Raw genomic sequence first — 27,141 nt, forward strand, 5'->3', positions numbered from 1 at the left:
GAGTAGTTCTGCTAAAAATGAACATTGTTGTCATTTACTCACCCTCATGTTGTTTTAAGCTTGGAAAAGGGTCTTTATAGACTTTATTTTGTGGAAAAGAAAGCTAGACAGTATGTTCATGCTGCACTTTTCCAATATAATGACAGAGAAATGGCAAAAATAGTCTATACGACTTGCGTGGTATATACCATGTTTCTGAAGCTACGATAGCCTTGTGTGAGGAAAAGAATAAAATGAAAGTTATTATTGAGTGAAACATTGACTGACAGCTGTGGTCACCATTCACTTTCATTGTATGAAAAAAAAGAGAAATTTAGATTTGGACATTCTGTTATAGATATCCGTTTATGTTCAAAAACACAAGGGTGGAAAAAAATATACAAATTTTTAGATTTCTTTTGGATGATCTATCCTTTTAATAAGTAAAGCCGTTTGTAGGTTGATTTATCTGAAAAGTGTTGACACTGATTTAATTTGCAAACAGATCATGGTTTTTGAACAAATCTCTAAAGTGAATGAATCATATTTCCATAACCAAACTTCTATTTTTGGTTCATTTGAAGTTTTTAAAGAGAAAAAAAATATCAATTAGGTGTGTCCATCCAAATACCTTGCTGGGTGCAGGTTCTGGACTTTTTTGTTTTTGCCTGATGAAAAGTCATTGGTCAATGTCACCTTTTTAAAATAAAGTTTGGAGCTTTAATTTAAGTGTGCAGACATTCGTGTTTCTTGATGTTTACCACAGAAGTCTTTCCCTTGCATCTGTTTTCCTGTGCATGAGACATTATTCAAAATAATTTATTTAGGCTGCTATTGTTGTCTCTTTTTCTATAGCTTGATTAAAGTCAAGCCCAGCACACAAAGTGGAGAAAATAATGGGTCGTTTTTGTTGTAATTTGTGGGGAAACGCTTTTGATACTTAGTCATGCATACATTTAATTTTTGCATTTTTTTTTTTTTTTGCACAACATTTAATCAAAGTGATATATGCAGGACTTCTTCAATCATTTAATTGCTTTAACCCTGCCCTTGGCAAGATTGCATTCATCTGCCTCCACTTTTAAGTACAATGCCAGCATCTCAGTATCCAATCAACAACTGATGCATAGAACCAAGTCCCCGGCCTACCCCCTTTATAATCCATTACATTCAGGGGCCAGTTGCATAAACTTAGCCACCATGTTAAGTTAAGACTGTGTCTTAATAACTAGTATGAGCAACTAGCAGTTGCCAAGGGGTAATCAGTCTTACTTTTCTAATACAAATAAGACCAACCTAGCCTTTCATGACTGAATTTAAAAAGTTATGACCAGTCTTGAAGAAAAAAAAATAGGTGACTAACTTTTTAAGACTAGTCTAAACAGTTTATGCAACTGGCCCCAGGTCTGTCACAATACAGAAGAAAAGATCCAATAGTAATTTAAACCAATAGTTCAAAAATTAAAAGCTCAACCAATAGCATGACTCTGCAGTGGAGCTTTTTGTTTGTCTGACCAATGGCTAGTAGCTTAGAATCTTACACACTTCACTTTCAATGACACTTTCTTATTGTTAGACAAATAAGAAACATGCATTTTCTCACTGCTTGTTTTTTGTATTTAGACTGTGTGTGTGTGTGTGTGTGTGTCTTATGTTAATACTACTAATTTATTTATACACACACACATACAGTGCCCCCTTCCTATTTTTTGCATATTTGTCACACTTAAAAGATTCAGATCATCAAACTAATTTTAATATTGCTCAAAGATAACCCGAGTAAATACAAAATGCAGTTTTGAAATAATGATTTAATTTATTAAGGGAAAAAAGCTGTCCAAACCTACCTGGCCCTATGTGAAAAAGTAAGTGCCCCCCTAAATCTAAAAACTGGTTGTGCCGCCCCTGGGAGCAACAACTGCAATCAGGCGTTTGCAATATAATTTAAAAACTGCATTTTGTATTTACCTGCATTATCTTTGTGTAATATTAAAATGTGTTTGATGAGCTGAATCTTTTAAGTGTGACAAATATGCAAAAAAAAGGGGCACTGTACATTGATTTATATTTATATCTCAACTTCTTTCTTTTTCAGATACGTTCCAGTCTCTAATCACCTTCTCTCAGAATCACCTGACCTCTTTGTTCGAGACCACATACTCTTCTCTCATGTCGTCCATCTCCCCTCACGTCGTCTGCCTCTTCACGGACCTTTCTCGCTTCCTCCAGGGCACCGGCAACGTCTCTGTTGAAGCTGCGGTCCACTGTTTCTTTGACAGTCTCTTCCCATTAGTCCACACTCGTATTGTCAATCCTGGCATGGCTGGGAGCATCAGCGAGGACTCTTCTGATGCAAACCAGCTTGGAGACTGTCTCCGCATGACTAGGCAGGACGTTAATCCCTTTGGGGCGCACCCAAAGGCAATGGCAGATACGCTTGCAAGTGCATTGCGGGCAGGCCGGGTGCTCAGCCTGGCGCTCGGTGTGGGATTGGAAGTAATGAACGTTACCGATACGGCAGAGTTGTCCAAGGAATGCAGTCGCGCTTTGGTACGCATGCATTACTGCTCTCATTGCCGTGGACTCACCCTGATCCGGGCGTGCAGCGGCTACTGCCTCAACGTCATGCGTGGATGCCTGGCTAGCCTCTCGGAGCTCCACAACCCCTGGAGACAGTACGTCACAGTGCTGCAGGATCTCACTCACATTGTTGCCGGAGCGCACAACCTGGAGCTCGCCTTGCTGGGGATCAGAGGTCAGGTTGAGGAGGCCATACTCTATGCTCAGCTCCACGGGCCCAGGCTAACTGCTACGGTGGGTGTTAGCATGCATATTATAGTTAAAATTGTATGCTGTGAGCAGTGGTTGACCGGGTGTTTTTTTTTTTTTTATGGCCAGTGCAGATACTATTTTAGAGAGCAGAGTGACTCGTGACGAGTTAAGACTCGTCCACGCCTTCCTAAAACACCTCATTTAAACACGCCTCCACAAATCTACATCACTGTTTTGGAAGATTTGCATAACACCGCCCAAATGTTTACACAAAGAAGGAAGGCGTAACTTTTATTCTCGCTGTAGTATTGTTGCTGCCGCCACCACATCGTGGAGATGTTGTGTGTTTCGAAATGTGGTAAGGGGCGTAACATTTCCGTGACACGCTTGAGGTATTCGGCCAATCATAATGCACTGGATAGCTGGCCAATCAGAGAACACTGCTCTTTTCAGAACGCTGAGCTTTGTAAAAATCAACGCGTTTCAAAAAGGCGGTGCAGAGAGGAGCAACAATAATGTACGGTATGTGGAAAATAAGGTTTTTTTTAAACCTTAAACCTCGTAAACACATTGCATTACACCAAATACACAAAATAATGGTATTTTTAGCGTCGCCATATGACACCTTTAAAGATGGTACAAAATGTTTACTAAAAACAGGAATAAATAATTTGAAAATGAATCAAATAATAAAATGAATCAAAAAATAATTTGAACTTCATAATAATTTGAAAAATTTTCTGTTGAAAAAAAACAAAATTCTGCAATCCTATTATAGCGTTTTTGACAAATCAAGAAGTTGATGGAAAAACACAAATTAAGTAAACACTCTAATCAGTTGTTGTCATGTAGCGTGTGAATGGAATTTATATTTGTTTTAGAAATAGAAACAATTTTAAAACCAAAAAAATTAAAAAAAATTATAATTTGAACATATATAAATGCATATAAATTCTGTGAAATAGACATTTTATGCTTTACACAGGTACTTGTTAATTCTGTGATCTTATAAGGTTTTTCACAAATCAAGAAGTTGATGAAAAACGCAAACCTTCTAATCAACAGTTGTCACGTAGTGTGTGACTAAGCGTTTGGATAGTAACAATCACTGCAGTGAAATCTGTATCTATTTTAGTAAAAAAAAATAGAAATCATTTAAATAAAATAATCAATTTGAAAGAAATTGTATTAAAAAAATAAATGTTTATTAGGTATTCATAGACTTATTTAAAATGCGTATTTTTGTTTAAAATGCATATTGTCTGAATGCTGACTGTATATAAAAATTGAAAGGCAAACGCTATAATATTATCTGTTAAATAAAGACAGCAAATTAATGAAGACTGCTCCTGTGTGTCTGTGCTTAGGTGCTGTCAAAATAAAAGTCCTACTTCCAACACTTGTCGGCCAAGTGATTATTAAAAATGGCAAATATTGGTTGATTAATATCAGCCTTGGTGTTGTACTGATTGATCACTAGCTTTAATGTTGTTGTAGTTCATCTTAGCAAGCAGCTTTGCAGAAAACCTGAAAGCATGAAAATCCAGAAAGGGTTCAGGCAAGTTCACCTTTTCAGCGAGATTCTTCTGGTGCCGTTTGTCCAAACAAAATGTCTCTTAGGCTGCTGTTATCTGTTGTTGTGTAGTGTAGAGTGTGAATGAGTGTTTGGAAAGGGCTCAACGGCAGAATTTTGTATGTACATTTATCACTGACACCCATAGTACACATGCTCTTAGCTTTGAACTGTGAGCCCATTTATCACAGACCCAGTCAAACTCACTTTTATTCGCACTTCAAATGCCACTTCATGGGATTGGAAAGACCCAGCCAACATGAACCCAGGTCACTTTATTCTGAAACACTTTTAAATGTGACACTCCATTAGAATACTGGCATTATACTGTCTACTAGTGTGTTTACATAATTTTGAAGCTGTTAAAAAGTGGCTTGCTTAAAGGGCAGAATGTGATTGGTTAACTTTTGACTGATCTGTTCGGCTCACAGGATTGTGATAATGGTGTGCGTGTTTGGATTTGTTTGAAATGGAATAGTAGTGCACTACTTTATACACTCTATGCTGCCTGCGTGAAACAGTATAAATAATGAAGAGATATACAATAGTATGCTACTTTTTTGTCACATGACTTCATTTGTTTAATTCAGCGCTATATGAATTCTAAATCTTTTGGCAGACCAATCAAATATGTCAAGAAAGAAAAGTAAAAATCATGGCTGATGTCATTCTTGTTCATTTTTTTCACTAGATGTGGAAAGTCAAATTGAGTGCATTGTGTTCTGGGATATAATACATAATTATCTTTTATTAGATAATCAAAATAGCAAAATATTACATAAGTGTTATGCTTACCAAGGCTGCATTATTTGACCAAAAATACTGTAAAAACTGTAATATTGTGAAATAATATAATGTAAAATAATAAAAATGTTTTCTATTTGAATATATTTTAAAATGTAAATTTTAACAGCCGTTTCTACAGTCTTTGGCGCCACTTGGTTCTTCAGAAATCATTCTAATATTCTGATTTGGCGACTTTTGATCAATTTAATGCCTCCTTATTGAATAGAAGTATTTATTTTTATCTTGCTGACCCCAAACTTTCAAATAGTAACGTACATAAAGCGATTCTGTGGTCTTTCTGAATAGATTCTTTCAGTAAAACAGCTTTTGGGGTCCAGATTCTGTGGAGGAATAGAATCCTGCATTAAACGATGGAAAAGGTTTGGAGATTGTTTCTGGCAGGCGATTTCTGTTTTCCTCTGCTGCTGTGTGTAAATCTCCACTGTTTTCTTTACACTCAGCAAAAAATTATTGAGAAAATGGTGAGCCTGACAGGACTGCCATACTGATAACAGACTCCATTACCCACAACCCCTTGCTTGTACTCTTCCCCCATTGTTTTATCTCCCGATAAAGTTGTATTCAGGTCTGTTAAAATAATGCCCAACAATTTTCCACCTCTCTCATTTTTGTATTCTCCTTCCAAAGATCATAAACCATAGTCTTCTCCACTCTCTCTCAAATGTGTGTGTGTGTGTAGCTGGGATGTTATTAGAGGAATTATAGCAATGGTTTGATTTTCACTGGGATACTTTCCCAAACGGATTGTGGTTGGCATGCCGTCCCATCATGTGTGCTGCCTGAGAGGGCATGCTGCGTGTGTGTGTGCTTTCTGGGATCAGGTTTTAGAGGTCTGTCGAGACACTGTAGGTGCTGACAGCGCTGGCTGCCCTCATGCATGTCTGAAAGACTTCTATTGACCAGCACTGTACGACTGGGACGAAGAGAGAGAGAGTAGATCGAGAGGTTTTTAAAAGCGGACTGGGTTATCTTTTTACATCTCTGTGGTCTTACTGTGTATGTGTGTGTGTGTGTGTGTGTGTGTGTGTGGTTTTAAATCCCTGTAGATCAGGTGTCATACACATGTACCATTGGGTTTAGGTGATGCTGGGTTGTGATACCAGCTGAACTCGGGTAATGGTGTGTGTGTGTGTGTGTGTGCAATGCACATTCCTTTCATTATCTTTTTAAATTCTGGACCGTCAGTGCTGGTTATACAATTAGAGAGTGCAAACTTCCTCCATTGTTCCTTTCTTCCCTTTTTTGGGTATAAAGGCCCTTATTCTGGCCAAAATCTGCCCACTTCAGCAAGGGGACCATATGAGTGACAGCCACAGTGACCAAACACGTAGTATGCATTTATTACATGATGTTTAAAAGAGGGTAAATCTGAAATTGGATAGTACCTTGAGACCTAAAGCGTCATGTATACAGTAGGTTTGATCAAGGATATCTTGTTTACTTGCCACTAAATCAATGTCTACCCTGCAGTAGGATTCAGTTGTCAGTTTCTCTAGAGGTCCCATAAGTCATTTTTTCAAAGCTTTGAAAGATTTGTATTAATTATTATTATTATTATTATTATTAACAACAATAACTTATTATTATTATTATTATTATTATTATTATTATTATTTAATAGAATGATTTCTGAAGGATCATGATGTGACAATGATGACTGGAGCAATGGCTACTGAAAATTCATTCTGAAATAACATGAATAAATTAATGCAAAATATAATAATAATAATAACAATAATAATAACAATAATAATAACTGTTATTTAAATGGTAATATTTCCACAATATTACTGTTTTATTAATAAAAATGTTTGAAAATTCTTCCGATCTACCCCAAACATCTAAACAGTAGTGTACAAAACTGCAATAAAGTATATAAATGATATGAAATACAATTATATGTAATTATTTATTTATTTATTTTCTGTATAAAATGTCTTTTATATGAATAATAAAAATAATAGAAATTTATACTTTTTATTAATGAAACATACATTTTTATTAATTTTATAATTTAATCATATATATATATATATATATATATATATATATTTAGTATTTTTGTGATTTATATATACAAAATTTCATATTTAACAAAAAAATACATACATGCATACATATATACCTATAGATGGAAAAGTTTAAAAGCTGAAGAGCTCAGGATCCTCCCTTAATCTCTCTTTTTGTATTTTAAACTCTTCTTTCTATTCTTTCTTTCCCTTCTTCCAGTGATTTCATCCAATTTGGAGTGTTTTCCTAGTGATTATTGTATATTTCAACAGGTTTAAGGTCCATTAATAATTCTACTGCTAGACTGAATGACAGGATTTACGCTGCAATGTTATTTCCCAACTGGAGATGGAACGGGACTGTAGACGTGAGGTCAGAGTTCATTTGAAGTGTTGTGATGTCTCAATGTTGCTAGCGTGGAAACAGACAGTCTTTCGGTGACCCGTAATTGCTGTGCCTCAGAGTGGCTGCTGACAACTGTGAGCGCACGTCAGACAAAAACGAGAAAAATGTAATAATTCATTATCCGCCGTCCCAAGCAGTTAATGTGCTGCTCTACCTTATTTCCTCCGAGGTTTAACTGAGGGCTCTAATTACAGTCTTACACAGGAATTTTAATAGTAGCTTGTGCTTTAAGATAATGGAAACAAGGCCCCTGGGATTAGAAAAGATTTCCAAAGCCCAGAACACAGACGGTCATGAGAAGAGGGGTCAGTAAAAGAGCCCTGCGTCTCTTACTCACCTTCCTCTAGCTCCCATTTACCATTTTTTCCTTTTGCATTAGAGGCACAAATATCTTTTTTTTTTTATTATTATAAAAGCTATTAGAAGTTTTTATATAAAGGTATCTAATAGGTATATTGTAGTGCAGTGGTGGTTATGATAATGGGTATGATATTTAAATGCAAGTTGTTTAATATTGAAATGGAATACATAAGCTGTAAATGAATGAACATTGGTAAATGAACTGACGTCAAATGAGTAATTTAAAAAGTGGGTGAAGGATTTGTATCTTTTAAGACATTGAAGAAGGCCTTTGAGCCGAAACATCTGTGTCCTTGTCTTATTGGTGATAAATGTAGAATAAAACAAAAAGAAAAGAAAAGACTGTTTCATGTACTATAAGTGATTTAATTGATTCAAGCGATGGAAGAGCGCGGTGCAAACAACTTTTATAAAGTTATCTAAGAAAAAATAAAGTAGCTAAATACATTTCATGCTAGGTTTATTTTCATTTTATTTTTGTTTTGTGCAGTGCAGTGTTTTTGACATTGTTAAACTTTGGAGAAATTTTAGTAATGGAATTTGAAAAATCTATAGAAAATAAGACTTGAAAATAAAAAATACAGACTAAGTGTTTCAGGCCCTTTACCCTATTTCTGGAAAGTGCCATATCACGCTATCCCTTCCCCAATCCATCTTTCCAGTGAGTAAAAAGTGAGGAATCAATTACCTCACCAAGTTTGTAACCCTCAGCGGAGCCATTTATTTTCCAATCTGACGGAGTGAATGACTATAGTGAAGGAGAAAGCCCCCACCCCACTTTATTTTTTCTTTTCTTGTTCATTTTTGGTCTTTTCCCTTGCTTTGTGTGCTGTTTTTATCCCTTGGTACTATATACTCATTCCTGTGAACACAAATTTGTGGATACAGGGAATTATTATATGCACTGATGGACGTAGGGTTCATTTGATATGAATAATTGAGAGGAAATGAGAATATGTCTAGAAATGTTTGGATTATAAATATAGGACGAGATATTTTAAGAATCTATGAATATGAACATTCATCGCAATGTTTGCATTTGGGCCCAGAGAGTTTAATATTGTAATAGCGGAACGGGTCGGGAAAAGGTGGTGGTTCTGTGATTTGGGAGGAATGAGGAATCGGATTAGTGCTGATCCTGATTTATGCAGCTCTTCGCTGACATCCAGATGGCTCACATGCCGTTTTACCTGTATATTCATGTAATTGTTAATATGTGGCACGAGACAAGCGCTGTGAACTTCCAACAGCCAGGAGAGAAAGTGATCCAAATTTGACAGACTAACAATTAATTATCACTATATCAGACATGATCACAACTATTTGAATTTTATTCCTGATAAATAAAAATCACTTAAGTGTGTATATAAATGCCTTTTATTTATTTATAATAGACAATTATATCAGTAATCACTACATGTAATTTATTTCACACATCAGAGAATATTTATCTAGCAAAAAATCAGCGAGTATCTCAATTAGGGTGACAGTCAAATTTGAACATAAGTTTAATTTAAATTAATTTATCACTGAATTTAAAGCATGGATAAACAGCTATATTATATTATATTATATTATATTATATTATATTATATTATATTATATTATATTATATTATATTATATTATATTATATTATATTATATTATATTATATTATATTATATTATATTATATTATATTATATTATTAATTTATTATATTACCTTTATTTTATGTAACCCCAAGAAAATTATGTATTGTTACCAGAAAAGCTACTATTTTGCATGGATAAGCAGCAGTGATTTTTTTTTTTTTTTTTTTGTACTTCATATATATTTTTTAGTTTATACTTTAATTTCATTTATTTTATTTTATATATTTTTTATTTTGTGATTTATTTATATTTTTCGTTTATTTGTATTTTCTTTTCCATTTTCTTTTCGTCTTTTTTTTTCTTTTTTCATTTTCATTTCATTTCATTTCCCCTAGAAAATTATAGCCTGTTTCCCGAAAAAATTTAACCAGTACTGTATCATAACACTCCCGTGCATCAGGGACGTTGATAGTAGCCCAGATTCTAAAGAAACTGAATGGAGACGTTAATAGAAGCCTGACCTTTAGTTGACTTGGAAGAATTTCCTCATTCTTGCTTTGTAATGCATTTTTGGTCCCTAAACGGAGTTCTCTCTGATTTGGTTTCCCAGTGCATCATCTTTCAAAATGTTGTTTACGTTGATGTTTTGGGAAGGCAGTTACATTAGAGGCTGGCGACATCCGTTTGCTGAGAAACCAGATTGCAAATCATATGTGAATGATTATGACAAACTGCCGAGAAATATGCTCTTAACAGAATATTTACAGTTTAGAGTGAAATATGGAGGAGAGAAAAGAAGATCTGAGAGGATAGTAGAGGAGAGGGACGAGGTGAGGAGAGGAAAGGAGAGAGGCGAGGAAAGTGAGCGTAACAGTCGCTGAGTCAGCCAGTCTGGGGTCAGATCCTCAGCACCCTTCTGTTTGTAAAGAGAAGTTTTTTAAGAGAACTATGAGAGAGAGGAGGATTTATATCTGGGAAACTTTCTGAGGTGGAGTGTGTGTCCAGACCACAAACTTGGCTGAGATGGACCGAGGAGACAGATAGCATTTAAGAAACATACAGTATATAGCAATGCACAGTTCAGAAATGCCCATTGCTACAGACAATGTGTTTGTTGTTTGTTTGTTTGTTTGCTTGGTGGTGGTTGTAAATTGCATTTACAACTTCCAGCTGGCATTTCCAGCAATCTTCAAGTGCAAAACATAAAATGTTGGTCGTTGGATGTGCCACATATTAAATCTCGTTGTCTCTCTCTTTTTCCTGAGGGTGTTGTGGGTTAGTAGTTAATCATCTGGGCTAGTAACTGAAATTATGAAATTAATATGAAATAAAATCCAGATGATTCATTTTAAGAAAGCATTAGTTGCAACATTTGTTTTGGGTGTTGTTATAGTAATGTTTATTTCATAATATAAAAATGATATAAATATTCAAAAACTTTTTTTTATTTTATTTTCACTACAAAAATGTTAAAGGTCTTTTTTTCTTAAAATTAAATAAATAAAATAAAAAATATGGAAAAAAGTAATAATAAAAAGTAAAAAGTCTTAATTAGTTGCACAAAACCAATTTAAAATAGTTTTAAAATAATGTGATTAATATACGTTAAATATATTATAAAAATATATAAATATTTTTAAAATTGTTTTATTTTATTAACTGTTTATCTCAATCTTGTTTTCATTTTGGTTTGGTTTTGAAAGCATTAATTGCACCAGATTATAGAATAGCCTTTGGGGTGTCATTTCAGCTGAATAAACAAAAATTATGATACCATTTTCAGATTTCATTGCTGATTTCATGTACTTTGTGATATTGAAACATAAGCGTGACCAACTGTTCTGTCTTTCCTTTTTTAAGTAGAAAGTAAGGAACTGACAAACTTTATGCATCAGACTGCTCAAAAACATTTTTTTGGAAATTAGGAAATAAATCAACCTATCAATGTTGTCTTATAGTTGTCTTTGTTCTTTTAACTTGGATGGAGAAAGCATTTTAGCAATTTTTATCACCGGGGATTCTCAGAATTGTAGCGTTGATGGTACGGTACACGTAATCAAGTCAGTAGCGTGGTGGGTCTGAAACGGTTTGCTCTAATACGAGAGTAGAATGCATGTGGAGATGCGAAGTTCACAAATAGATCACACACAGACACAGACACAGACAGACAGACAGACAGACAGACAGACAGACAGACAGAGAGAGACAGACAGACAGACAGAGAGACAGACAGACAGAGAGACAGACAGACAGGCAGAGACAGATCGATCATTAATCAGCTAATTGTGTATGTGTGAGTATCAGCGTGACAACAGTGAAGCCAAACAAAGCAGCCAGAGAATCACAGTTCAAGCACACACTCAAGCCAGACCTACATGAAAAACAATCTGCTAACTGAACAGTGAAGCTGGCTTCTCCTCCCATACTGGCACAGCCACTGCCTGATTCTGAACACTGTTTAATTCAACACCACTGAGACACTCTGTGATGTTGTTCAAACAGCGCTGGCATTTAAAAAATAATTTTGGCATTTCCTCTTTTAAAATGTGAAGCAGCGGTTAGATGTATTTTCTTTTGCAGTAGAATCATCAGTGTTCTTCTGTCATTGGCTTTGACAGTCTGCACATTCCCACCTGATTTAGATCAGAGTTTGGATTACTGGAAGTGATTAAAGTGATTTTTTTTTGGTTTATCTATCTAGCTATCTAGCTAGCTAGCCAGCCTGTCCTGTCGCTCTATCGGTCTCTGTCTTTCTGCCTGTCCTGTCGCTCTATCGGTCTCTGTCTTTCTGCCTGTCCTGTCCTGTCGCTCTATCTGTCTGCCTGTCCTGTCCTGTCACTCTATCGGTCTCTGTCTTTCTGCCTGTCCTGTCGCTCTATCGGTCTCTGTCTTTCTGCCTGTCCTGTCCTGTCGCTCTATCGGTCTCTGTCTTTCTGCCTGTCCTGTCGCTCTATCGGTCTCTGTCTTTCTGCCTGTCCTGTCCTGTCGCTCTATCTGTCTGCCTGTCCTGTCCTGTCACTCTATCGGTCTCTGTCTTTCTGCCTGTCCTGTCGCTCTATCGGTCTCTGTCTTTCTGCCTGTCCTGTCCTGTCGCTCTATCGGTCTGCCTGTCCTGTCCTGTCACTCTATCGGTCTCTGTCTTTCTGCCTGTCCTGTCGCTCTGTCCTGTCCTGTCGCTCTGTCTATCTGTCTGTCTGTCCTGTCGCTCTATCTATCTGTCTTCCTGTCCTGTCGCTCTATCTATCTGTCTGTCTGTCCTGTCGCTCTGTCTATCTGTCTGTCTGTCCTGTCGCTCTATCTATCTATCTGTCTGTCTGTCCTGTCGCTCTGTCTATCTGTCTGTCTGTCCTGTCGCTCTATCTATCTGTCTGTCTGTCCTGTCGCTCTATCTATCTGTCTGTCCTGTCCTGTCGCTCTGTCTATCTGTCTGTCTGTCCTGTCGCTCTGTCTATCTGTCTGTCTGTCCTGTCGCTCTATCTATCTGTCTGTCTGTCTGTCGCTCTATCTATCCGTCTGTCTGTCTGTCGCTCTATCTGTCTGTCCATCCGTCCGTCTATCGGTCTGTGTATCGTCTAGCTCTGTCTGTCAGTCTGTCTTTCTTTCTCTCTGAGTTTTGGGCAAGAGAGCACTGAGAAAGTTGTGCTGCCTCTGGAGCAGATTCTTACATCAACAAACTTCATCACACACCATCACCACACCATGTAACTCAATACTCCCCCAGAGAGAGACTTACACAAACATGATGATTGAAGGAAAAGTCTGTCTTTAAAACAGTCCTCTGAAAAAGATATAGATCGAGCAGTTGGCACATATAAAGATCACATGCCTTAAATTAGACTTCCTCATAGCGCACTGTAGTAAAACTGCAGCCAAACACCCGCTACCAACCACAAATACACAGTCAATCTGTTACCCAAGTCCAAGCGCTCACAGCTCCCGCATGTGTCTTCCTCTGAGACTCCATCCACGTGGGATAAAGCACCGTTCAGACCCCGTCTAATCACACCCGGAATGTTTCACACACTGGCATTTCACAGATATTACAAGGACAGACAGGTGCACGCATTCTCACCAGACAAGAGCAAACCTCTGCTTTCAACAGTAGGTAATTGAGTAACAGTTGACCAGTGGAATGATCCATTGTGTTTAGCGTCACAGATCAGGGTGTCGCTGAGGTCACTTCTGCCTCTCTCTCTCTCATACGCATGTTTAAAGAATGAACTAATATGCTTCAATGTCTTCAACCAGTTCTTATTATATATATATACACACACACACACACACACACACACACACACACACACACACACACACACACACACACACACACACACACACACACACACACACACACACACACACACACACACATACATGCATGCATACATACATATATATGTATATATGTATATACATATACATACATGTGTATATATGTGTGTGTGTATATATATATATAATACAATACTATGAATTCCTTAAACTGTACATAACCAGTAAAATTTAAACCTTGTGTTAACACATTGAATGATTGACAGGTGAGGGTGAGTTAAGTGTCGTAGAAGTCACCTGTCAGTCATCTACTGTGCTAAAAAAGGATTTTCAGAAAAGGGAAGTGTTTACACTACAAATGTGTTTTTGACCACCTCTGAGTCTTGATAAAATGAACAAATATCAAAACATTCTGAACCCCATTTACAGGAGTAGGGGATCTGGAGAAGGTCATTGGGTTCATTCTGGGCTGCAGACATTTAGTTTTTACCATCAGATTTATTGAAATTTTATTAACTTATAAAATTATCCAAGCCTTACAAGAAAAAATTCCCAGACTTTCCGGTTGTAGAATAATTTGATACTGGACACTGGGAAACTTCCGGAGAGAAATTCCATCCATGCATAAAGAAGCTCATGTAACTGCCTGAATCTCAGATTAGAAAAGTTTTTTTTCACTGATTTAAATATGCAGAACTGCAGCTCAGTTATGTAAAACTGACTAGGATGAAGAAAAGAAAAGAAATTATCCGTGGAATAGGATAAAATACATGATGGTTCAAGGATAACTCTTGTGTATTTTAGATACTCTGTCCAAAATCCACCGCTGGGTTTATTTGTGGGGAAACGATGGTTCCCATGCTGTTCGTCAAAAAGAAGGATGAAAAATATTTACAATAGAGGGTAAATCAATAAACTACACAGAATACAACAAAATCAAAACACAAATATTTTCCCAGCACTCCCACATTTTTGGCCGATACCCATAATGCCTCATTCTCTGTAGGCTCAAAGGCTTCTGAAAGTAAAAGAAAGAAACTGATTCAGTTTATTATTATTAATTAAATCTGATATTTAACACATGTCAGTGTTTAATAATGTTTGCACAAGCTCTTAAGTATATTAAATGTACTTATATCAGGTATCTTAAATATACTGTAGTTTAATAAATGCTGTAAATGTTCTTTTCCTTTAGCCTGGTATCGTGTCCAGAAAGATATCGGATTCTTACGGTCTCTACGTGTGTGTGTGTGTGTGTTTTGAGAGAGCTGCTATTTGTGGATCTTGGAATAAAACTTACATAATTTTACTAACTTGTAGTGAACAGATTGACACTAAAAATGGTACAGATGCAGTTTCATTGTTGGGTCTGAATCAAACCTTGAGCCCATTTTTGTGGTAGTCTAGTCATTTCTTTGCATACAGTGGTAAAGGCCCATCTCACTCTCAGATATTTTTAGATTTTACTTAAGACTTATATTTAGTTATTTAGGATATTTAGTCCATAAATGAACCTTTCTGCTAGTGAAGGCTCCAAGTTTTTTTTTTTTCAAGTAATTTTAGCAGTTTTGTTTTTGAGGACTTTTTAAGAAATTGGACATTGCAAGTGTAGCGAAACATTGCCCTGATGACCCAAATGTTCTTCATATCATCATAAAAAATGCACATGAAATGTATGTGTTTTGACTTCAAAATATCACTTTAAATTGTCATGTTACTTGCCATTTTTTTTGTTGTTACTTGTAATTTTTTTAGTGAAAATTGTTTCTACTGTCAGGAAAAAAAGGTACAAAGCTATCACTGGGACGGTACACTAAGGTACAAAAGCTAAAAGGCCCTAAATGGTGCATATTTTGTACTATATTAGTATCTATTCTATATTGTACATATTAGGACCTTTAAAAAAAGAATACTGCCAAAGTGACAGTTTTGTACCTTTCCTTCCAATCTTACACCATTTATTTCAGCGTATTAATCGTATTAATTGAGAGTTGCATCTTGTTATTCATTCACGTTGTAAAGCGAGTGACGGAATGTAGTCCTGTCCTCCACCCTTACGTCCGAGCTCCCGGAGCAATGACAAATGATGCAAGAGATAAAGATTTATTAATGCCAAATAAAATTGTCATTATTAAAGGTGACTGATAGGAGAGGGCAGAAACAGGGGGTAATCATTTGGATCGCCGTAGTCGAGTCTGCTTTGACTAATGGACTGGTGACGTCTGCCGGAGCTTTTAGTGGGATGAAACGGCATTGATTAAATGTGTGTGTGAGAACGAGGAAGAGACAGAGGTGAAGGAGGTGTAGATATAAAAGCAAATGCAAATTGATATCCTGTGTTACAGCAATGGTCTCTAATGAGAGAAACTGGCTTATACACAGACACACGTTTGTTTTTCCATCATGGTAGGGATTTTCCATTGACTTTTGTTGTTATTAGACTGAGCTAATGATATTTTTTGGCCCCTAACCCTCCACGCAACCCTCACAGAATCCTTTCTGCATTTTTAGATTTTTATTAAGATGTTATTTCGTTTGTTTATTAAGCTGTTTTCCTTGTGGAGACTGTTGGCTGCTTCCCACAGTGTAACTGATTTCAGGTTTTACTATGCTTGAGGATATTTGATCCCCAAAATATAGGCAAAACCAGAGCCAGACACACACGCTCAAAGACACCGCACACACACTGTCTCTGGCTGAGGTCTTAATCAATTCATTCATTCATGTGCACACAAATGTGATCTGTTACTGTCTCTGCTTTTCCATTAGTTTAATTTATCACAGAGACAAAGAAACTTATGTCATTCGTTCTGTCTTCCTGAAGGGACAGAGAGAGCATAGCCCTCTCTCATCTGTGTCTCTCTGTCTTTCAGGTGGATAAGGTATGTGGTCACTCTTCAAATGCTACTTCAGCCACAGTCAGGACGTTTCCTCCGACTTCAGTCACCCCTCCACCTGCCAACAGCTCACAGGACGTTCCAGGATCCGATAATATCGGCATGTTGGCGCACCTTCACAGGTTAGGCTGGATCCCAAGATGCATTTATTGAAAAACCCATTTTTACAGCTCTTTGATATTGAAAAGTCTTAAGGTAGAGAATTTTTTAATTGTTTTTTATTACTATAATTTAGTTTTTTTGTAACCTGAAGATCTGCCTGTAAATTATAAATTAGGGATGCACCAATAATTACATTTATAGGCCAATACCGATAATTGATATGACCACCAATATTATACACTTACTCACTGGTAGGTGATAGGATATAGTTCTTCTAAAACTATTTAAAATAAAATAAAAATTAGGATCATACATTGAATTATAATAATTTTTTCTCACACACACGTGTGTGTATATATATATATATATATATATATATTTATTTTAATTTATATATTCCTTTGTCATTATTTTTAATCCTGGTATTAATCGTTCCCATATTCTGTATTTTTTTTAAGGGTTCATTATTGAATTTTAACCTGCTATTAAATTATTATTATTTTTTCTCCATCTTTTCTGTTATACAACACACTTTTGTAATCTGGCATAGAAAGACATTATGACATGTACATCAAAATAACCTCTATTATCTGTTTAATCAGACCTACTCCAATAATAAAAGCAATAATATTGAACAATATGGCAATGACCACCGATATATTGTGCATCTGTATTAAAAACTCCTCTAGGCCCATGATGCCTTGCTGTCCTGAAACACGTCATGAAGTGTGTGTAAATATATGCAGGTACACATGCTTTGGGAAAACAGACACATATACCCATTTGGCAAGTGTCTCTAAAGACCCTGATTTAAAAATATGCTATCGGACATTTAACCTGTATCTTGAAGGTCCTCACACACGCTGCAGATAGCCATCACTAAGTGGTAGGCTGGCAAGGACAGTGCTGTAACTGGCACTGAGACTGCAGGAACAGAGAGAGATAAATGGATTAGAGGTTTTTCCGGTGTGCAGGAGGCAGTGGAGCAGAGGACAGCAAACACTCATCACCGTACGGATGACATCATCTCTCTGCACTAAGAGCCTTGGAAATGCTGTGGCTGGCAGGCCTGGAAATTTATAAATGAAAAATGTACAATTATTTTCAAAGAATAGCTAGAGCGCTCCATCATTAAGATCAGAGGTCAGAACACAATGTTATACTTAGTTAAATAGAATAAATTAAAACAGGCTGCTAGGTTGCCTGTTAAGTCCATTTTGAACCTCCAATGACATGAATAATGGAGCTCAACAGCAGGGTTATGGAAGTAAAAATGAATAGTTCATAGTTAATTTTATGGATGAATTTTAACTAAAGACATTTAGTAATGTTTTTGAAGCATTAAAGCAACACGAAACCCAGAATGTTTCAATTATGTCATTAATTCCCTCAAAATGTTAAATAAATCTCATTTTGTTGTGATCTCAGTGCTTGGTCTAGTTAGGTTTTAACCCTTGATGTTTTTTTCTGAGGGAAAAATACTTCCTGAATCCGCCTGGTTGAGTTTCATTGCTAGTGTGATGTAACCCATCTTTCAGGTCTGGTTTGCATGTGCATGAGTGATTTTTATTTCTCCATGGTCATGATTTTTCTCTCCCTTTCTCACCATCATCCCCTCCCCTGTTTTGTTGCCCTTTGGTTTCTTCCATCTCTCTGTTCTCCCCTCCAAACTGCTTGCCTCATCTTCCTCTGGACTGTTCCATTGTCTTGTACTGGGGGTTTTGACCGTTATCAGTTCACTCCCTCTGAGAACCTCCAAGAGCGATGGAGGTAGAACTCTGAAAAAGGTTGCACGGTAAGCATGAATACATTTACTAAAAAGTTGCATTTATTTATGATTATCTTTCTTACAAATTTGAATCTGTATGTGTACTTTCCTTGGGTAATAGGTTAGCTCTGTCTCTTTTTACCCACTTACTACAGTTACCTTACCAGTTAGGGTGTTTCACACTAGTGTTTTAGTGCAGATCGGGTCCTTTTGTCATTACAGTTTGGTTTGTTTGGTTGCTGTGGAAGCTGAAAAGTTGTACCCAAGTCTGACTATGGTTCATGTGGTTTCCCGTCTGATTTACATTTGGTATGAATGCAGGCTGGCCTAATGTTTGCATGTGAACCACTAATGTTAACACATAATTTGTTTGATGTTGACTCTGGATGTTATTTAGAAACTGAAAACTGAATGTTTTTTTAGAAATGTGGTCTGATGGGAGAGTGATCGAATCGAACTTGGGTTCAGATCAAGCAAACAAACCAAAGTGTGAAAAACAGATTTAGTAATTTTAAATTCAGGTTGCCTGATTGGTTCCTTACTAAGCATGTGACCCGTAACTACCTACCTCCATGCTGTTGTCTCTGTAAAGGTTGTCCTTGAAATAAACATGTTTGGACAGACAATTTTTCATCTCCATCCCATCCCCAGTCGGACAAAATGCATACACTAATTTAATTAATATATATATATTTAATTTTATTTTTCATATACTTAATGTAATGTAATATCATACAATTAATTATGATGATGCAGTCAACATGGGACTGCACTTCATCCTGCAGCATCTAGACAGACCAGGGACTTATGTGAGGATCCTGTTTGTAGACTTCAGCTCCACTTTTAACACCATCATCCCGGAAACCCTTGAGAATAAACAAATTCAGCTCTCCGTCCCCATCTCCGTCTGTCAGTGGATCACCAGCTTCCTGACAGACAGGCAGCAGCTAGTAAGGCTGGGAAAATTCTCATCCAGCACCCGTACGATCAGCACTGGAGCTCCTCAGGGCTGCGTTCTCTCCCCACTGCTCTTCTCCCTCTACACGAATGACTGCACATCTAAAGACCCCTCTGTCAAGCTCCTAAAGTTTGCAGACGACACCACACTTATCGGCCTCATTCAGGATGGTGACGAGTCTGCTTACAGACAGGAGGTTAAGGAGCTGGTTGTCTGGTGCAGTCTTAACAACCTGGAGCTTAACAGGCTCAAAACTGTGGAGATGATTGTGGACTTCAGGAGAAACCCCCCTGCTCTCCCCCCACTCACCATCATGAACAGCACTGTGACTGTCGTGGAGTCATTCAGATTCCTGGGCACCACCATCTCTCAGGACCTGAAGTGGGACATTCACATTGACTCCTTTGTGAAAAAGGCCCAGCAGAGGCTTTACTTCCTTCACCAGCTGAGGAAGTTCAACCTGCCACAGGAGCTGCTGAAACAGTTCTACTCCGCCATCATTGAATCCGTCCTCTGCACTTCAATAACTGTCTGGTTCAGCTCAGCTACCAAATCTGACCTCAGAAGACTACGGAGGGTAGTCTGGACTGCTGAGCGAATCATTGGTACAATCTTCCCCACTCTCCAAGAACTGTACTTATCCAGAGTGAGTAAAAGGGCTGTCAAAATCACTCTGGACCCCTCACATCCAGCACACTCCCTCTTTGACCTGCTGCCGTCTGGTCGACGCTACAGAGCTCTGAGCACCAGAACGACCAGACACAGGAACAGTTTCTTCCCTCAGGCTATCAATCTCATGACCACTTGACATTAAACGTGAAACACACAACACTATTATACATTATTTATTTATTCACCACACATACTTATTTTCCCACTTCAAATTTGCACATATCAGACCTGTACACACATAATTGTCTATATTATATATTGTGTTTTTGCTATTTTGTACATTGCCTATTTGCATATTATTCTTTTATTATCTTTGTCCTGTCCTGTTGCTGTCATTCTGTTGCACTGTGCAGCTCCTGTCACTATAACAAATTCCTCGTATGTGTAAACGTACCTGGCCAATAAAGCTCATTCTGATTAAATGTCTATAATAGCCTTAAAATATGTTCCTAAAACAATGGGTTCTCTGGGTTTTTTCTTTCAAAACATTTAAAAACCTTAATGTCTCACAATGTTACTTATTATCTGCATGTGTTGTTTGTTTATTGATTTGTGTTGTAGGGAGTTTACGGGGTATCTCTCCCGGTATAAGTCTTTCTTCTCCATACTTCCGGAGACATTGTGCGAGGGAGAGATGGGCGTTGACGAGCTCACGTGTTGGAGTGGAGATGACGTAGTCAAAAGGTGAGCAATTCAGTGTGTACAGATCATTTACTTTTATGCCACCCCCGAAAAGCATTAAACTGAACAGCCTGTAAAAACTCCTAAATGCCATTTCAGAAGCACTTCAGAAGGATTTTGGGCACTTTTCTTAGCTGGAAGACCAGCTTAGGTTAGTTTAAGTGTGTGTGTGTGTTGTTGTTTTTTTTTTTTTTTTCAGCAGTTCAAACCTGAAGTTATACAGTCATAGGTTTGCCAGCTCCCATCTGGCCTGAGTCTGGTATGTGTATATGGGCTCTCAAGAACAAAGAAACACATCATTGCAAATAATCACTCAAGAAAGTACAGATGGAAAAGCCAAACACACCCACAGAGCTCCTCCATTAACGAGAAATTACCGTTGGGCCACACCGGCTGACTCCTAATAGATTTCTAACAAATCTGTTGCCCCTCAGAGAGAAGTGTTTACTTTGAGAATGGATGTCTGGCTCCAATTTCATGCCTCAAAAGATAACTCACCCTAATGATCAGTGACAAACGACTTAACCGATGTAAGGTAACACAGAGGATTGCTGTTGCATTAACAGCCAGGAGACATTGAAGGTGCCAAGTTTTGATTTCTTTGTTTTTTCCCCGTTCTCTCTCTCTCTCTCTCGCCAAATTCTTCAAGTTTTTGTCTCAGAGTGATTTGGGGTAGTTGTATAGCGCCAAGGCTGTTTTGTGGTGTTTGTGGCCCAACGAAAGTCTCTTTCTCTCACATCCATCACTCTCTCGTTCTCAGAGAGGTCACGCGGCAAACGACGATCTGTATTTCATTTGCCTGCTGGCTTCACTTCTTAAGCACCATCAGCAGAACATGCAATTATGACAATATTCTCTCTTTCTCTCCCTCACTCGCACTCGCACTCGTTCCATCCCCTCATACCCAAATGTGGTTGCCCTACCTCCCATCGATCTCTATAGCAACCATCTAAATTCTGGCCATCAACAATGCAGCGCAAAAGAGAAAGACTGATCTGTATATGGCTCTCCTTCATGTTAATGCCTTTATTAAAAGTACTGGTTGTACCATAGTGTTAGATGGTAATATTATGGTATACTATGTACTGAATGATTTGTACTGTGGTGACATTAGTCAAAAATATCAGCTTTGTAGAGCACATTTTTTTTAAGCTTGTGCTTTCCATAATGTGACACAAAAATGGATTGGGGAGGGGAAATGTTATGATGATTTTATCTGGAAAATTTTATTTCTAAGTTCTAGCAAATTATTACCTTTTGATGTAAAAATACAAACTTTTTTTTTTTTTGGAAAGTTGTGCACTGGTGAATCATTCCCATAAGACCAGGCATGTGTATTAAAGCAAACAGGGTTGATTTAGATTTCTTGTTGGCTTGGAGCAGCATGTAAGGACTGTGATCTCCAGTAAAAACACACACTCTCTACTGCAGTCCAAAAAAGAGTTGTCTTTTCTTCATCCCTTTTTCTGTCTGACTTTTTTCTTATTACTCAATTAATCAGTCTTTGAAATTTGGCCTAACAATCTGTGTTCCTAACAGTCTGTCTGCCAGCGAGATGCAGAAGAGAAAAAATGCAAGATATTTGTAACATTTTGTGCCCATTTGGAATGATTGTAAATGTCTAGACTTGTTTAGACCAGCTAGAAAACATGTAAAACGACTTTTTATAATAGTTTTAGCTTTTTAACAGTTCACCTTAAATCATCCAGGGTCTCTGTGACTCGCTTTGGATGCTCTTTCATATTTGGGTTGGTGTTACTCCAGTTTGTATCCTGCTAAACATTCATATGTTGATCAGATGGGTAGTGTGATGTAGTGGCTGAGGCTATAAATTCAAATCACACAAGGGACAGTCTATAAGCCATCAACAGAGTGTTCTTAGGGACAGTTCCACTTGAGTAAAGTGTGCTAGAGTCATTTTGTATAAAACATGTTGCAAGACTGCTACTTAACAAACTAGACTGGTGAATAGCGTGATTGATAATCTCACATTCCAGTTTAGATTGAGTTTAGATTTAGATTGATCCCTTTATCTGAGATTTGATCCCTGCTGGTCTCAGAACTCAAGTCCAAACTGAATAAGATTGAAGATAAGGTAACTCCCATGAACCACATTATTTGAAATCTTCCATGTCTGTATATCAGCACTGAATTCTGGACACAACTGTCAAAGGTAATCCATTCCATGCTTTTAAGACCTTGATTAAAAAAAAACAAAAAACAAAAAAAAACCTTAAAAGTAAAGCTGAGCACTGGTAAAACATCTACTTTACAATATGTACTATACTATACTATACTATACCATATTTTCTGTTCATCTTTTATTTTATACTTTGGATATATACATGCACACACATAATATCTATTATAATACGTACGTAAATACATATAAAAAGCAATATGTTTTGCCATTTTTACCAGTTGTCAATGGAGAAAGATGCATTTTGCTAGCAGGTGACGATATTACAATTCTATTGGTTTCTAGCTCATTGCTTTTCTTGGTTATGGTCAATTATAGTAAAAACTCATATTAGAATAGAGATGTTTAAATCACTTTTTGTGTCGCACCAAGTTTTGGGTGTTTATGTATCCTAAAAGTGGCATAGTTCACTCAAAAATGAAAATGGTCTTCATTTACTCACCCTCATGTCTTTACAAACCTGTATAACTCTGAAACAAACAAAGATATTATGAAAATTTCTCAGCACTTTTTGTCCATCCAGTGAAAGTAAAAGAGGTCTTTTTTTATTAGACACAAGCTTGGAACTTAGATCAGGAGTAAATTATGATGGGTTAACTGTCCCTGTAAGTTTTATTCATGCTGACAGTGATTTCATCGCTGTAAAATCACTGTAATAAGTCACTGTACTGTTTTTTTTTTTTTTTATTAAAAAGTAAGTGAACTTCACTGTTTACTCTCCCATTGGTAGTCACTGCTCATTTACGTGAAGAAATCAGCTCAAATTATTTGCTAATATTAATTTTTCAATCCGTGGTATAGCCAGAGAGAGCTAGACATCGATAAATAGACAAGATTCAAAGACTAGCGTGAATCCAATGCAGTGAGCACCTCTGAAGGTGAGGGTCGTCCAGCAGAAGAATGCAGGGAGGTCTCTCAGGGGCCGCTGTGCTGAATCTGGGTCCTCCGCGGCCTGGAGCCGGAACAAAGGGCCTCCTGTGAGCTCTGTGTGGGAAACAGTGAAGGAGAGAATCCCAACGCCCAGCCTGGGAATGTGCCCTCTAAATACATGGAGCAAAACCCATACAGAGAGAATAAATATTGCACACACACATGGATGTCTCTTTCTCTGTAATTGTGTCACATTCGCTTCATCAGTCAGATGTACGTGAAGGTTCATGTTCTTGCACAGATGACTTCAAAGCATGTCAGATGGGATGGTGATTTGATTTCTCATTTGTTTTCGGCTCTTTCATGCTAGGCTTCTGGAAATACTCAACAGCAGATATCACACACGAAACGGCGACAATGCGATCGTGTGTTTGCGTGTATGTGGATCTGTCCATGCTTGTCCGTTCTCTGGTCATGGTTCTGGAGGACTCTGGGATGTTTGGTCAGAGATTCTGAATGCCGCAGATTTTTATGCCCGCACGATAAACCAGTTGTTTACCATTCACACATCTGGAAACCATTTAGTCAGCCTGATCTGCTCTCTTTCTCTCTCTCTCTTTGCTTCCTTCTTTCCTCTTATTCAGTATCTCAGTGCCTTGTTCTGTCTTTTCCTCTGTGTGTGGCCCTCATCCACAGATCACACACACCATTGAGACACATTTAAAGTAATCTTTCTTGAGGACCGCCGTGGTGTTGATAATTCTGATTTTGTGTGTGTGTGGGTTGATGGAAATGCTAGAAATGGTGAGAAATGTCCTTCCTTTAGATTAAAACATGTTTGATTAGAGATGTTAGCAGATGATTATTTATTTATTTATTTAATGTGAAATAATCTCATTATTCATATAATCAGTAATGATAAATGTTGAATTTCCATCTTTATTTTATTTTATCAAAGGACTACATGCTGTTTATAATTAGTTCCCATGCATATCTATATGTAACGTTTAAGAATTATGTTTTGGGTCAGTAAGTATAATTAGTTTTATTTAAAAGCAATAGAAGTCTTTGGTATGTCCTTATTTGGATAACTAATTGAATGTGTATGTATGAGTGTGTGATAAGTGGTCATATTAAATAATGTAAGTCGAGACAGCTGAATGCACCCTGGGATAGAGGACACCCGACCCATTCCCATGACCCACATGCATACTGTGGACCAGAACACACACGCACAAGCAAATTTTGAGTTGGTTATTGTCTTCGGTGGTCACATTATGACAAATAGACAGAAAGAGAGTGAAGCATTGCTTTCAATCACATTTTTAGACTGTATTCTAGAGGGAGGGTGTAAAATTAGCTTTAATTGGTTGTTTTCTTGGTTGATTAGTCCTGACGAGAGTCTTTGTAGTTCCCTTTCTTCTTGTTGCTTTTTTTCTGGCATCTATATTTGCTTTGTTCTAATTAACAACACTGTTCTCACGTCTTTGTTATGCTCTGTGCTCTAGAACCCGTGAGACTTGCACGTTCTGGAACGTGCTTTTGGCGAAAGGACAAAAACAATCCTCCCCTTATATAAGACCCTGAATTTAATTATCTGAATCATTCCGGGGAGGGACACAGACCATTCTATTCCACATTTCAATCCAGAGACGCATGGCTGAATCAGATCTGATAAGATGACCTCAGGGCCCATCAGAGGTGATCCACAAGTGGTGTTGAAAATCAGAAGTTCGTACAAGAGATGGGCGAGACATTACAGACTCATCAACGCCGAACAGACGCTGAGTTCATTTGGGAGTTGGTCAGTCTGGTTGGAGTTTTGACCTCGTAGAGAGAGAGAGGAAAAACAAGCAGAAAATCTGTTGAATGTAACATGGCAAGACAAAAGAATTTAAAAAATGTTATCGTTTTCAGTTGGCCAGACCAGAAACATTTCCCCCCGGCTGGATATTGGCCACATGTTGTCGTGTTATTACTGAATGAATGTTTTGTTTTCATCCAAATATATTTGTAAAGTGAGCTTGTACAGTTCAAACAGACCAGCATTATTTCCCACCTTTTCCTGGCTGGATTATGTAGGTACTGGTCTAGCTGTTTAAGGTTGAGGGTTTATTATTATTTTTATTTTTATTAATTTTTTTCCAACTTTTCTTGTCATGTGTCCTTTTCCACACTGAAATATTTCAGTATCATTTTACCATGAAGTTCAATGTATTAACATTAGATAATGCTTCAGGTAACACTGAACAGTACTTTGCAAAAATGTTTAATTCGGTTTGTTTGACATATATTAATACAGTTTTGCAACCACAAATGAATAAGTTTGGGGCTGGTAAGGTTTTTAAAATGTTTTTAAAAGAAGTCCTCTTAAGGCTGCATTTATTTTATCAAAAATACATATTTCAAAACATTATAGCTTTACAGTAAGGAATAATAGACGACGGGCCGTTGGATTATTAGAAAAATAATGCACACCCGAGGTGGTGATGCGGTCACGACGTGAAGCGGAGTAATTGCACACCTTAGAACGTTCGTCAGCCAATCAGATTCAAGCATTCAACGGCCCCGTAGTATAATACAATTTTAAACAACAGTTTTCTATTTGAATATGTTTTAACTTACAATAAGGAACTTACAATAAGGTTCACTTTGTTAAAGTGTACCATGAACAATAAACATTATTTGGGGTCAGTAAGAATTTTGTTTGCTTTTAAAGAAATTGACACTTTAATTATTTAATAAGACTAGATGTATAATTGGAGCTCTCATCTAAAATGTTTCAGTATCAATTCAATATCAGCCTTTGTTTGCATGTGTTTCCCATTATTGTGAATCCAAGTAAATATATTTATGCTGGCAGTATATTTGCAGCTTAGATGTGGCTTCTGTGCAGTGTAAAACGGCTCTAAACAGGCTCACAATGTCATGAGGGTCCCCCGCATATTGCTGGCCCCCCACTTGCAGTGGTTCTGATGCTGGGAAGGAAATTTTGAGGTTAGACCTCTTAGAAACTCAACTGAATACCCATTTGAGTTGTTTAACTGAAAGACAGGACTTTGTTTCCCATAGCCACCATGTTGAGCATTACAATTTCCCCCATTCATTTTTCAGGACAACGGACCAATAAATTCAACCGCATTACATCATCTAGTCCACTTTTCTAGCTAAGTCACATGGAGCTCTCGCCTTTCGCACAGAACAGCGTAGCTATGAATCAAACGAGTGATGATGCGGTGAG

The 27,141-nt window shown here is 37.3% G+C and overlaps 1 protein-coding gene across 2 annotated transcripts in view; it reads left to right on the forward strand.

The window, feature by feature from the left end:
• The window catches only part of gpc5c (glypican 5c), a 145,888-nt gene that overhangs the window by 32,996 nt on the left and 85,751 nt on the right, over window positions 1–27,141 (forward strand). For both annotated transcript variants that reach the window (XR_009268972.1, XM_058764623.1), the window contains exons 3-6: window positions 2,075–2,793; window positions 16,626–16,771; window positions 18,487–18,546; window positions 20,711–20,833. Coding sequence is in view for 1 of the 2 variants with exons in the window: in XM_058764623.1 (XP_058620606.1) it covers window positions 2,075–2,793; window positions 16,626–16,771; window positions 18,487–18,546; window positions 20,711–20,833 (1,048 nt within the window). In the remaining variant the exon portion in view is untranslated. The remainder of the gene's footprint in view (window positions 1–2,074; window positions 2,794–16,625; window positions 16,772–18,486; window positions 18,547–20,710; window positions 20,834–27,141) is intronic.

This window comes from Onychostoma macrolepis, chromosome 02, assembly GCF_012432095.1.
Source record: "Onychostoma macrolepis isolate SWU-2019 chromosome 02, ASM1243209v1, whole genome shotgun sequence".
Classification (NCBI taxonomy): Eukaryota; Metazoa; Chordata; class Actinopteri; order Cypriniformes; family Cyprinidae; genus Onychostoma; species Onychostoma macrolepis.